Source organism: Aegilops tauschii, chromosome 4 (genome assembly GCF_002575655.3).
Source record: "Aegilops tauschii subsp. strangulata cultivar AL8/78 chromosome 4, Aet v6.0, whole genome shotgun sequence".
NCBI lineage: Eukaryota > Viridiplantae > Streptophyta > Magnoliopsida > Poales > Poaceae > Aegilops > Aegilops tauschii.
In genome coordinates this window covers 19,074,183-19,089,032 of record NC_053038.3, presented here as the reverse complement: position 1 = coordinate 19,089,032, position 14,850 = coordinate 19,074,183, and the positions used below count along the sequence as shown (strand labels likewise).

The 14,850-nt window shown below is 40.2% G+C and overlaps 1 protein-coding gene across 1 annotated transcript; it reads right to left on the bottom strand.

The window, feature by feature from the left end:
• Positions 1-5,536: 5,536 nt before the first annotated feature.
• Positions 5,537-11,796, bottom strand: LOC109742613 (uncharacterized). The gene is made up of 11 exons (XM_020301713.4): positions 11,591-11,796; positions 11,029-11,180; positions 10,296-10,417; positions 9,294-9,402; positions 9,173-9,212; positions 8,416-8,505; positions 8,209-8,308; positions 7,971-8,110; positions 6,934-7,036; positions 6,158-6,750; positions 5,537-6,062 (listed from the first exon to the last, which is right to left on the bottom strand). Exons 2-11 carry the CDS (start codon positions 11,168-11,170, stop codon positions 5,792-5,794), a joined length of 1,710 nt encoding a protein of 569 aa, XP_020157302.1. The 5' UTR covers positions 11,171-11,180; positions 11,591-11,796; the 3' UTR covers positions 5,537-5,791.
• Positions 11,797-14,850: the final 3,054 nt, after the last annotated feature.

Below are 14,850 nucleotides of genomic sequence, written 5' to 3'. Positions count from 1 at the left end.
CCTGGTTGATGGTTTTGCCAAGGGTGAAATTAATATTGCCAGGCTTAACTATGGCATCATTACTCTTGTCCCTAAGACCAGTCATGCCAAACAAATTCAAAAATTTAGACCAATATGTCTTCTGAATGTTAGTTTTAAGATCATTACTAGAGTGCTAATGAATCGATTAACTAAGTGTGTTTCACCTGTGATCTCCAGAACCCAAAATGCATTTATTAAGGGAAGGTATATCATGGAAGGGGTGGTTATTTTACATGAAGCTTTGAATACGTTCCATAAAGGCAAAGAAGATGCTTTGATTTTCAAAGTTGATTTTGAGAAGGCATATGATAAAATCAAACGACCCTTTGTGATACAAATGCTAGAGCTAAAAGGCTTCCTAGATAAGTGGTGTGATTGGGTGATGGAGACTATGAGGGGGGGACATGTAGGAGTTAGAGTAAATGATGAAATTGGTCCTTACTTTAAAACTTTCAAAGGTTTAAGGCAAGGTGATGCTATGTCACCTTTGCTTTTTGATCTGGCTGCTGATGCTTTAGCCATTCTAATGAACAATGCTCTTGAACATGATATAGTCAAGGGTGTGCTAAAAAAAGGAAATAGCAAAGGAGTAAATATGTTACAATATGCCGATGACACTATTTTTCTGATCAAAGATGAAGTGGAAAGTGTGAGAAACCTCAAATTCATATTGGGGGCATTTGAGCAAATGTCAGGTCTTAAAATAAATTTTCACAAAAGTGAATTGATGCTATTTGGGAAAGCTAGAGAAAAACAACTGCTATATCAGGAAATACTGACATGTAAGATGGGAGAATTACCTATCAGGTATTTGGGGATGCCTGTGTCAGAGACTAGGATTAGGAACATACATTGGAGCTGCGTAACAAATAAGATTGAAAAAGGTGTAGCTGTTGGCAAGGGAAGCTGCTAGGATCTATAGATGACAGAATCACTCTGGTGCAAGCTTGCCTGACTAATATACCTCTGTTTATGATGTCCTTTTATGCTGTCCCAAAAGGGATTATTAAAAAAGCAGACTTCTTTAGGGCTAGGTTGGTGTGGCAAGAAGATGAGAACATCAAAAAATATCATTTAGTTAATTGGAAGGAATGTTGTTTACCAAAAGATGTGGGGGGATTAGGGATTCTCAATTTGGAGGTGATGAATATTGCACTTCTAGCTAAATGGTTTTGGAAAATGGAGACAAAAGAGGGGCTCTGGCAAGATATTTTGAAAGAAAAATATAGAAAAGGTGACTGCTTAGCACTAGTGGATAAGAAACCTGGAGACTCCCAGTTTTGGACTAGTCTTTTAAAAATTAAAGAGATTTTCTATAAATTTGTCAAGAAAGAATTGGGAGATGGGAAAAACACTAGATTTTGGGAAGATACTTGGGTGGATGATAAACCTTTGAAGGATGCTTATCCTAGAATTTATGACATCTGCTTTGACCACAATATAACTGTAGATGAGGCCATTCAAAAAGGATGGCAGGGGTTCAAATTTAGAAGAACACTATATGGTGAAACTCTTGAGCTATGGAATCGTCTAAAAAGTAGATGTGAAGAAATAAGTCTGAAAGGGGGGGAAGATAGAATTATCTGGACTCTCATTGCTGGTCATAAGTTTTCTGTAGGGTCTTTATATAGGAAAATAATTACCCTTGGGCTGAAATTCCCAAAAAAATACCTATGGAAAACTAAGGTACCTGCGAAATAAAAGTTTTTCTGTGGCTAGTTAACAAAAAGAGCATTCTGACCAGAGATGTCTTACTCAAAAAAGGATGGTAAGGAGGCAAAGGATGTGTTATCTGTGGGAAAGATGAATCAATTGATCATCTGTTGTTTACTTGCTTTGCAGCATCTCTGTTATGGAGTCTGGTCAGATGTGTTTGTGGCTTGAAGACCACTCCACTGAATGTTAAAGATTGTTTTGGGGGATGGCTAGGTAAATTTAACAAAGAGGATAAGAAAATAGTAATGGTAGGGGTTTCTGCCTTACTTTGGGCGATCTGGAAAAGTAGGAATGCTATCACATTTGAAAACAAAAGGATAAACGTTCCTTTCTATATGATCAAACTAATGAGCCGGTGGTTGTGTGACTGGTCCATCTTGCAGATAAAGGAGCCGTCAAGATAACTGCTGGAGCTGGGAGCAAGAGTGGTAGAACGGGCAGCAAGTGAGGTGTACACAGCTAGGCAAGGCTGGAGGATCAACGTGGCGAGGCTTCTATGATGACGTCCTGCTGTTGTGACCTCTCTGCGCTGCTGCTGTTATTAGTCCTTTTGCTTCTATCAGCTCCTGTCTCATGTTATGTTAAAACCTTGCTATGTTATGACCCAGTCTGTTGGGGTATGGAGTCTATCGGCCTGTGTTGGCCTTTTGCTGTGGTTCTGGTGATAGAATCGGTTGGTAGTTCTTAGGTCTGGAAAATGCTGGATACTCTATTACTCTGGTTTGGTTTTCAGCAATGAAAATCGGAAGGGGCAAGCCCTTCTTTGATAAAAAAACTTTATTTTGCAGCGACCCCTAGATTTTAGCCCTAGGTGCTGCAAATATGCATCACCCCTACTAGTTGCAACAAAAACCCAAACAGTCATGTCAACGCCGACCTCCACGCTGAAAGTTCTCGTTGCTCGACCCGCGACCGCCACCGACCACCGATCCACCATGGAAGGCACCTCCAATGTGACTGTCGATGTCTCTACCCTCACCGCTGCTCCCGCCAGGCCCGCAGCTGCCCCTCCGGTAGTTCCTGTCGTCGTCCTTACCAAGCCAAAGACCGCGGATGTCTGCCGCCACGATTCGCCATCATGGCCGGTGGGCATGCATCGGTCCACGTCGCCGCCGCCAATCCTCCCCGAAGCCACAAGCCGCCGACGCTGGGAAAGGCCACTGTGGGATCCGTCCACTGTGGCTGCTGCCTGTGCAAAGAGGAAGGAAGCAGTCCCAACGCCACCGAGCTCTTCCACGGTGGAGGTGGCTCCTTTGGAACAGCCAAGGGCTTCTTTCCCTTCCATTCCACCGCCGCACGTGGAGGAGCCGACGTCACCCATGGCCTCAACCATCGGCGTCCCCAACATGTTCGACTAAATGACCTAAAGTTTTTTTTTGCTTTCTCTAGTTTTTCAAACAAAAAAAATCATGGCATTCCACATTTTGTATGCAATTGAGATGTGACGTGCGCATGTGTTCTTCAATTTTGGTGCATGTAGCGTGGACGATCAAACTTTTTTGCAATTAGCAAATGTTGCATCTAAAGATTTTGTCCCCCAAGAAATCCCCTCTCAAGAATATGAAACACAAGACGAGCCCCTTCTTGACATGGAAGAGGAGGATTTTCTTGATACAAATCCAAAGGGAAGAAGTACAAACTACACTACCGCCGAAGACAAGTTGCTATGTGTAGCATGGAAAAAATTAGTCTTGATCCATTCATCGGTGTTGAGAAATCAATAACCATTTAATGGAAGCGTATCTATGAGTACATCGATGCACGCAACACTAGTGGCATCCATCGTTCGCATGCTTCACGCCAATGGTCAACTATATCGTCGGAGTGTCAAAAGTGGTAGACTTGCTTGATAGAACTTCAATGTATGAACCCAAGTGGTACAAATGACCATGAGAAGGTGTTTTTTTGTCCAAAATCACCAGCTACTTTCTCCATCTCTTGTATGTATTGGTGGCTAACTTATTTTCTCAATTTTGGTATCTAGGCCAACTTGCTCAAGAATTGTACAAGGGATGAGGAAGACAAGACTCAAAGAAGAAAGACAAATCATTCACTTTGCATCATTATTGTATGAAGCTTGAAAATGAGAAGTGGAAGAACCACAAGTCATATGAAGATATGAGGAAGAACTCCAAGAGCTCGGTTGGAGATGCTTGATGATGATGCATAAAGTGGCGAGGATGGAAGAATTGCCCCACTCCAACTCGGTTGCTCCTAAAAAAGGCCAGATGGAAGAAAGAATGGAAAATACAAGTCGAAGAAGGGAGGAGAAAATGATGTGGAAGAATCGTTGGACACCATCATGACTATAAGAAAAGAGATGGCCGGAGAAAGGAAGAACACAAAATCTAAAGAAATAGTGGAGAGGAGGGAGGCCGAGGAAAGGAGAACGACGACCAAGGAGAGGAGGGCGGCAACCGAGGAGAAGAAGGCAAGGGTTTAGGAGAGGAAGGTGGCCAGGGAAGAAAGAATCAAGGGCATTGAGCAAGGGCAAAAGCTCATGACGGTGGACATAAGTGGTCTTGATGAGAAGTCAAAAGCATACTTAGAGAGTGCCGCGATCAATTGTTGGTGCAAGGTCTATGGGAGGCTTCATGATGGAAGGGTTTGACATGGGAGGATTTATGGGTGGCACTGGAGGGTGGTGCCATAGGCGGTACGGGAGGCATGCGTGGTGCCATGGGTATCTAACGACATGAGAAGCATGGGTGGAGCCATGGAAGCCACTGGTGATGGTATGAATGGTGCAATGGATGACAATGAAAACAATGGTGGCACTGATGGCAATGGAAAGGAAGTAAGCCATGGAGTGGAAGCAAACGATGAAGAGGAAGCAAGCGACACAAGCAACTTATTCATATATGCACTTTTGTTTGTGGTTGTGATGCACAATGCGTGTGGTACTAGTAGATTTGAACTTGAAGTTGATATGTTGTTTGATTATGTGTTGTGATCTTGCAAAGTTATAATTATCATATCATATTTTGTTTCGATATGATGTAACAACAACAAACAAGTTGGGATAGGCTAGAGGTGAAACCCATAAGATCTCACGACCACTCATGGCTCTGGCACATGGATAGTAAGCTTCCACATACCCCTGTCCATAACTAGTTCTAAGGTGATACTCCAATCCTTCGGGTCTCTCTTAACAGACTCCTTTCATGTCAAATTCAGTCTACCCCGACCTCTCTTGAAATTCTCCGCACGCTTTAGCCATCCGCTATGCACTGGAGCTTCTGGGCCTGCGTTGAATATGCCCAAACCATCTCAGACGATGTTGGACAAGCTTCTCTTCAATTGGTGCTACCCCAACTCTATCTCGTATATCATCATTCCGAACTCTATCCTTCCTCGTGTGGCCACACATCCATCTTAACATACGCATCTCCGCCACACCTAACTGTTGAATGTGTCGTCTTTTAGTCGGCCAACACTCAGCGTCATACAACATTGCGGGTCGAACAGCCGTCGTGTAGAACTTGCCTTTTAACTTATGTGGCACTCTCTTGTCATAGAGACTGCCAGAAGCTTGGCACCACTTCGTCCATCCAGCTTTGATTCGATGGTTCACATCTTCATCAATACCCCCGTCCTCCTGCAGCATTGACCTCAAATATCGAAAGGTGTCCTTCTGAGGTATCACCTGCCCATCAAGGCTAACCACCTCCTCCTCACACCTAGTAGTACTGAAACCGCACATCATGCAATTGTGGAGTAAAAAAGAAGAAGTCAATTTTTTTGAGCAAATCATCTGTTAAAGTGACAACCGCTGCGGAGCCCAAAACCTTCTCTCTCATGCCCTAAAAACGTTTTTTGAGCACCAAGTTTTACATTATTTGTTGGAGATGCTCTAATAATGTTTTACATGATGTTACAACAACATAACTTCTATACATTTACCAAAGACATAATCTAATCTTTGTAACTTCTCACAAGCTACCTCCGGAATTGCCATTTGATCCCCATGTCCCATCTTGTGTAGCTCGTCTATTTTCTGATGTACAACCAAAAATCAAGCGTTAACCATGAGAGCCCCTACAATGGGTTCTCGTCATCCTATGGTGCTAGGCGTTAAGCAGCAAAGCCACCTTTTGGTCTTCCTTGGTCTCTTGGGCTCTTTGCCACTGTGGAAACCGTTCTGATAGAGGCCATCGCTATTCAGGGTCTCTTCTTCATGCACCTTCATTGTGCTCCTTAATGTCATGGATTTTGTAGTCGTTGTGGTAGAAGCGGTCATGTTTTTAGGAGAATCACTTTCGCTAGCACCTTCCTCCCTGTCGCGCATCTCCTTATCGGGCAAGAAATAAGTTTGGCGGATCTCTCTGCATAAAAGAAGACACAAGTTAAATTGTAATGTAAGGTAATGCCTTCGTGACCATCAAACACAAATTTAACAAACAATGAGGTCATATCTCACCTTGAATCATGAGGTGGTGTGGCAAGAGGATATCCATTTGGGAGATTATCTGTATCGAGAACGTCGAGGGTATGTGAATTTCTTGTAGTGATGGCACTGCCTTCTTCCGACGCCGCATCATAACTGAGGAGCTTTCTGAGAGTACTGATGTTTGCAGATCTGTTGCCTTGAAGAACTGCAATGGCTGTGTCCAGTATGCCCAAAGCCTTCTGCACCTCAGGACTAATCAACTGTTTATTTTCGACTTGCTGTGCTTGCTTGACTGTTCTGTCAGGACTAGTGAAAGACTTATTTTCAACTTGCTGCACTTGCCCGGCTGGTTGGTTAGAAAAGCCGGCTGCAAGATTATCCACCTTAAAAGATGTGTTCTGTTCACTCTCCTCTTCGATAATCTCACTGCATGGTGTGAGATTAGTGACTGCCAGAGGATTATGTACAGTGGGATTCTCGGGGAGCACTTCATTAGCGCTTTCCTCAACTGAAGTCACCTTCGCCTTGTCAGCAGAATGCTGGTACTCGCGTATTCTTGCATAGAGCGGTGCTCGTAAAGCTTGCTTGTAGTCTTCATCACAAGCGGCCACAGTACTGACAGCCTGCAGATAAGCCCATACACAATTACTTAACAGAGCATATTTCTCTCCCGGACATTGTTATTCGACATAAAGTATCACATGATATTTCTGGGAAGAAATCCATGTTGTGACTTGAAATATGTCAACTTTTGTCCTCATCACTAATATCATATATACTGATGTAGACTAGATTAAGCTACTAACCTTCTGGTATAGCTTATGCCCACTGCCGATTAGCTGTCTTGACATAAAGTTGATCAGCCATGGGGGAACAAAGTCTAGCTTAATGTCCATATTAGCTACTGCCCTGAATGAGTGATTAGGTTAAAAGTGAAGTGCAGGTACATGAAGTAAATTTGATAAATACTGGTATAAAAAGTATGTGATTAGAATAAAAGAGTAGTAGTAACAGACCCATTCGGTTTGCAGGATTTTTGGAGGATTTCCATAGGATTTTGATCCTCAGGTTTTTTACCTATGTATGCGTACTAATTCCATATGATTGTGTACATATTGGCCTAATTTCTAAGATTTTTAGCATTAGATGAAACCTCATGGAAAATTCCTAAGGATTGAAGTGGAGAGGGCATCCCAATCCTATACTTTTCATATTCCTTTGATTTGGAAATCCTATAACCGAATAAGCCCTAAAGGGTGTAGGAGCTTAATCCTTATGTCCAGTCTAGCCCTGGTGTGTGATGGTATGAGCGAGAGTCGGTGGTAGGCTCAGTAAAGTGGGGTTGCAAATATGTCCATGGTTGTTATCTCATGCCCATGGGTGATAGGAGTTGGCAGCAGGCTCGGTAAATGTTCATATCCTAGTTAGGCCATGGCAATATGTAAGAGGATAGCCTCGATTGTTACCTCATGCCCATCTTGTAGACTGTTTATGAGCTTGTATTTATTTATTTATTGAGCACACATAAAAATGCATGATTTTTTTTTGTATTAGAGTGAGCCCACAAGTACAAAACCAAGCAGGCTACAAAAAGGCCTACAGGCCTAAACAACAGACCCCCCCCCCCCCCCCCCAGTTTTTTTCACTTCAACAAATTCCCCTGCTTTCTGTGACAAAAAAACATCCACAACAATACTCGTCTGAAATGGTTGCCATATTGATTGGTTTTGTGAAAAGATAGCGTGCACTATTTCAAAGGCCTAGGAAGTGGTCTCAGATTGACATATGGTGCTCTATCTCAGTTTTGAGTTATCAGTTGTCGAAATGCAAAATCAGACTTCACCTGAAAAAACTTCTTTCCTTGGTAATCCTCTGTAAGACAAAGCCTCCAACTACATCCATCCGAATCGTGTCACCAGCTTCAGGGATTCCATCTATAGTAAATCCATGTGTCTGCATACTGAGATTATCCAAATTGGATATCTGCAAAACAAGTCAATAAGCAGTAAATAAACAAACCAGGACACGGACTATCAAGGCAGTAGGAAGAGGTTCTTAAACATAAAAATCAACCTACGCACAGTTTTCATGATTACAATGACAAGGTCTTCTTTAAGATACTCAAACTGAAAGTAGTGTAGAAGAGCTTCTCTCTCTGAAACTGGCCAGGGGACCTTCACCCTTTCTTCCAAATAGTGAATAAAAAAATTAGCTACAACAGCTATAAAAGGGAGGTCAAATGAAAATGTAAGAAAGGACTCTTTAGATAAATTTAGTCTTCAACCAACCTGATCAAAGAAATTTCTTCGCCAATCCGAATCTTTTTCAAGCAGCCTGACTGAGCAATTTTAAATGTTGGCAGATTGTACTGCGGAAACCTAGAGAAAAACAATCTCATAAGTTCATGAGGGAATTCATTTGACTAAGTTGTTGTTTTCTTTGGCCGAGGTTGACTTCAATGTTCAAGTACACCACGGGCAACATGTTTACTTGGTAAAACATGGATCATCACGTATGAATCAACACTGTTTTAAAACTTTATCTGTACGTAGTGGGCTAATCCAATATTTATTCTCTTGAAAATGGTGTAATCCAATCATTATATACTGGGTGAAAAACAATTTTATGATGTCTTGTCAAATCACTGCATGGTGTTTAGATGCACCTGTACAGCATTAGTAAAGTGGGTATTTGCAAGATATGTGGCTACTGGAAGTAAAACCGGCACGGGTGGCAGACTTGTGAATTGGGCACCAAATGTGACTGAAGGAATATTAAGGAGGAGGATTCTAATAGCATAAATAGTTTGCCTACAATGAAGAGCGCGCAAAAGTAGTTAAGAAGCTGAGTTAAGAACCCATGAAATGGCAATCTATTTGTTCAATACTATAAAGAATTTTAGTGGTACACAAGTCAAACAAAAATTTGAGAACATCATGTGTAGTTCCCAAGAATGCGAAGTTAAATGTAAAGATAGACAATTATTATCTTCAATAAAGAAAGCAATGTACTGATCTCATTTTTCTACAAAACAATTACACTCACCATTTTGTGTATAGACCTGATTCCCATGACACACATGTACCTATGAATAAAAACAGCAAGCTTAAGTGGCTATCTGAAGTTATTGTGTTTTACTCATTAATGCGGGGTTATAGTTCCTTACAAACATCGATAGGACCATCAGCAAAGCCTTCAGCAAGAAGAGTATGAAATGGGGTCCCATCTGGACCTTCGCGGTACATGACCCGTAATTGGTCTGTATCCTGCTTCACCTACAAAATAGAATTACCGATCATTCAAATAACTCACAGAACTTGCACGGAAACCAAAGAAAACAATTAACCACTCTCTAAACGAGGAATAAGATAAAAGAAGAGCCAACTTTGGAGCACAATACTAAACTACAAACAAAGGTAAAACATTTCACTCTTGGTGGTATGTATTTTGACAAGGGTGCTGCTTATCCCTGAAAGCATCATTCTGCTCCCGAGCTCAAATGCTCCTACTATGAATAGCATAACTCAAGAAAATAGCAAAAATATTTTAAAATATCTGATTTTTATTTTAAAACAAACAAATGTTGCTTAGTTCTCTCCGTACATGTAAACTTCCATGGTGAAATAACATTCTTCGAGGTCTGGGCAAAAAAATAATCTGTGTTCCAAAATGTTTTCACAAATAGTCTTTTTGTAGCATCATTTTTTTTCCAGGGCATTACAAATTTTTTTTCTTCACAAAACATTGCACATAGGTGAAACATGCATCAATGTTTGTCATAAAAAAAGTTCATAAATTTTATTGCTATTTTTTCTTAATTTAATATTCATCCACCTGGGAACCAAAACTCCATGTCTGCTTATCCCTCTCCTTTTTGGTAGCCTAGAATAAGCGTTCCTGTTTTGTTTTTCTTTTGTTTCTGTTTCTGTTTTTCTATTTTGGGTTTTGGTTGTCACCACCCTTGTATCTTGGGCCTTGTGGCATTCTTCATGTTCACAAAAAAAAGGTAAACTATTGCACTCTTGAAATATAGAATAAGAAAGGAATCAGTGAACTGATTACGCTATGATGCAAAACAGTAAAACATAAATTTATTATTGCACATTCTAATCACATAATGTTCACGATATTTTTGTACAAGCATATTAACTTTAGTTAATTTGTATACCTTCCACTCCTTCTGTTGCGGCCCACGAATCTCTGAAGGCCGTTCATTTCCTGAAGTGTCTAGCATTTCAAGAAAATTCGAGACTTCTTTGGCTCGTGCTTCAGCAATCAAATCGATGTTGCCTGAAGAAGGCATAACCCAAAATGAGAAAAAAAAACACATGTAGGCTGGTATAGAAATGAATCTACAATGAGAAGCAAGTTTGGATGGGAAGATACAGATCACAAAGCAGTTTAATTTAGTAATACAAAAATAAGAGGTGCCGATGTTACTACCTCCGTCCTAATTTATTAGTCCCCTTTGTATTTAGAGTCATATTGTGACCACGATTTTAACTAATAAAATATAAGTTATACACAGCAAAAATAATATTGTCGGCAACTATGTTCAAATACGAATCCAACGATATAATTTTTGGTGACATGCATTAACATTTTGTTAGTTAAATATATGGTCAAAATTTGACACAAAATACCAAGGGGGTCGATAAACCAGGACGGAGGTAGTGCTATTGAATCTCGCATTTAATCTTTAAATTCAACCAGCAATTTAATTACACATATGGCACATTAATGTTACCGGGGAATATTTAGCAATGGAAAAACTCACACGTTTCTAATGGCATAATAGGAGGTAGAGAGAAAAGTAATTACAGTTATGAACTATTAGTGGTGTAGTACAAATGAACTAGCTAACCAAAGATGGACCAGAGAAAAAGTAATCAGACCCAAACCTTGGTCAGAGCCGGGCAGAGACGACTCCAAAATCTGGTTCTTGACCAGAGATTTCAGAGAGCCCTCGTCGGCGAGATCAGAGCAGGCCAGTGTCTTGTCCAGACGGTCGCGCAGCTCCAGGATTCCCTTCCTCGTCTCCATGGGCACCTACCTGGACCGACAACACAACGAAGATGAGAGCTTTGACAACCAAAATCGCAAAACTTGTCCAAAACAAAACCGATCAAACGAATATAGAATCCACACGACACGAGCTAAAGATCCCCACAGAAAGAAAGGAAGGGTCTAAAGGCGTCAAGTAAGAAAGGAAAGAATCATTAAAGGCATGCGCTCCTGAGGTGGAAAGCGAAGGCCACTCAAACGGAAAAATTAAGGAGCTGGGCTCCTGAAATTTGCCCCATGGAGCGCCAACAGGTAAAACGGGAAATCTAATCCAATCCAATCCAAGCAGAAGCAGTGTTCCAGATGCAGAACAGAGCAACCCATGAGTGGGAACAGAGGAGATGCCAGATGGACTGGATCGAAATTAAGAAACCCGTCTGAGCCTTGCTGGACGCTTACCGTGTGCGGAGATCGGTCCCCGGGACGGAGAGCCGGACCTCGAGCTGGTGGTGATCGACGAGGAAGAGGGAGACGGAGAAGGCAAGAGGAGCAGGGAAGCTCAGCCTCGATCGGCTTATTAGTTGTTGTTGACTCTCGTCGGTGCTCGTGCGGCCCACCAAGCCGACCGAGGAGTTATGAGGGGTTCTTTTCCCTCTTCTGCCCACGCGGGACAGATTTCTGTGCGCTGTATTAATCAAGAATTAAGAAGTTCCTCTTCTCAAAAGAAAAAAGAATTAAGAAGTTCCTAAAAAATGAAGTTCTCAGCCTGAAGTTTAGAAAATTCTTATTTCGGAATTGATGTCTACAAGACAATCTGTGAATACATAAAATAGACCAAGAATGGTGAAGAAGAGTGACTTAAACAGCATTGTGACCGTTTTCACTTTTTATATACAAAGGGCAAATTTAAAAAATACTCCCTCTGTAAGATAATATAAGAGCATTTAGATCACTATTTTAGTATTCTAAACACTCTTATAGTTTACGGAGGGAGTAGTAAATGTTGGATATTTAAAAAAATAATTTAATTGCATGCTGATATTAAGTAGGATATTTTTTAGAAAAAGGTGTGATATTAATTACATGTTCATTTTATAGTTAGTACTATCATTAATATTTGGTATGACATTGACTACATGCTAAATATGTTGAGCACTCGCCACTGAAGCAATCTAGATCGTTGGTTGCACATAGTTTGATGGGTGAGATTAGTTGAATCTGCACCTTTCAGGCTTTCTATATACTCCACTATACTAGGACAATGCTCGTGCATTGCAACGTAATATAAATATCCAATACTCCCATTGTTTCTTTATATAGAGTAAAATTTTAGAATGTAAGGTGCATTTTTTTTCTAATTTCTCATAATCCCCTTGATAGCCCTCCAGAAAAAGGGAAAGTGTCTCTCTCCTGATTGTCTGTACCTCTCCTAGAAGGAAAGTATCTCTCTGTCGATTGCATGTATCTCTTACTTTCCTGGACTAACTGATTTACTTGCTACTAACCAATAAATTTGCAAGGGTAATTTCGTCGTAACATGTCTATTATTATGTGTCTTGGTCACCATGCCGAAAATAATACACCTTACATAAAGAAACGGAGGAAGTAATACGTTAGCTCGTGATTTACCTGCCCGTATTAATGCAATTATGTAAATCAAATATTTATAAAACCCTGCCTGTGATTTATCTTATAGTTTAGTCAAAAGTTTGGTAAGTAAATTAAGATGAAATTGGTTCAAAAGGTAAGTGAATTAAGGTGATTTATTAACATACAAAGAAAGTACGAACAAAGAGTATGGTGGGACAAAAAAACTGGTTGGACGAAATAAATCGATGGAGGGACGTGGTAGGAGATGGAGAACCGGTTGACGAAGAACTACTCTTTTTTAATTATATAAAAAGTAGAGATAGATATATAGATATAAAATTAGAAATAGATACAAGTAGATATAGATATAGATATGTTGGTCGAAGGAGAAACTAGCACCAACTTTAATATTAGTAGATAAGGTGAGGCTCGAACCGGGAAGTAATTGCACAAACCACTAACTATTGGTGTTGATTTTGCACAAAACGCCTATTTTTTGGGTTTGTCGCACAGAACATCACATATAGGTGTAATTCGTTACAGTTAGGTCTAATCCAACGTTTAGGTACGTTGATTTAATTTCCAACTGATGGGCCCCGCTTGTAAGTGCACATGCGTCAACAACCCATGCCAACCAACCAAAACTATCATTTCCCAAACCATTTTGGTCCAACTGAGATTAAAGCTTCCGGCATTAGTATTATACTACATGTAAGATTTACTGAACTTTTTTCTGTTTTATCAGAAGTGTTAAACTTTAAACCAAAAAATTGCACGAAGGTAACTAAAACTGCAAATATCTTTTAAACCTCTAGTCCAAATGAGTGTCGAGATATTCCCAGCTCAGTGCCGGATATGTTTATTGTTTACTAGATTTTTCCCATTTTGTGAAAATATTGAATTTTGAACCAAAATTTCAATGAAACAACTAAAAACTTTAATATCTAGCAAAACATTGGTCCAAATGACTTGTGTTTTTCCCAGAAGAATACTATTGGATACATGTTTGATTTACTAGATTTTTCTAACATTTTTCTAAAAATGTGTAATTTTGATTTTAAAAAATTGAATGTGCCAATTAAAACAGCGATCTGAAGTCCTCGGTTTGACCTGCTGGCTGATGTGACCGATTTTCTTTGGCACACCTGCACTTACAAGCGAGATCCGCACGTCAAAAAATCACACCAACATACCTAAATGCTAAATTAAACCTAATTGCAATGATTTAAACGACATGGTGTTTTGTGCAATAAATCTATGGAGTAGATATTCTCTGTAAAATCAGCCCCAATAATTGGTGGTTTGTGAAATTTCCTCCTCGAACCGGAAAATACCTTGATGAACTCGGCGCTGGTGACCCTAAGAAAAAAAAGTACTCGTAGCTGGTGCTCCCATTTCATTCATATTCACAGTGAATATCCGGAGTGTATTTTTTTGAGTCAATTCCTGTCCCACTCTGGTCCACACGGTACAGTTGTTGCATCTGCTCAAACACCATTACACCAACTACCAATAGCCAACAACATTTTCGTCTCTATCCTTTTCTGTCAAGGTCAGTCTTCAATATGACACTGCCCTTCTCTTCTTCACGTTCTTGTTCTGTATTATCGTTATCAATTAGTGCACTTCTGCCTTCATTCACAACGTAGCAAATATTGGTATATTTGGAAATGTCAAGGTGGCATTTTTGCCTGATCATTTATTTCAGTATATAGATTTGAAAAAGATAAGAGTATTTTCCCAACAATAATGAACTGTTTTCTAACAAGGGACTAGCCTTTTTTATAAAGTATTAACATTTTTTAAATATATTTGGCACAATTATTTTGCAATATATGTACATTTTTTAGGATGGGAACAACATATTTCCAGATAACTAGATACTAATATCAGGAAAACAATTGGTTTTCACATAATATTTTCCTAAACAATAAAGAACAATCCGTCGAGCCAGGTCAGGCCTAACAAAGCCCAAAGCAGAAAACCTGGACCCCTGATGCTCCACCGACCTCAACTCCAACTCTATATATTCGTGTTCGGGGAGAAAAAAACAGAGAGAAGGATTCATCGCGTTTTACGATACGGAGCCGCCGCCAAGCCCTAATCTCTCTCGGGAGGGCTGATCTGGA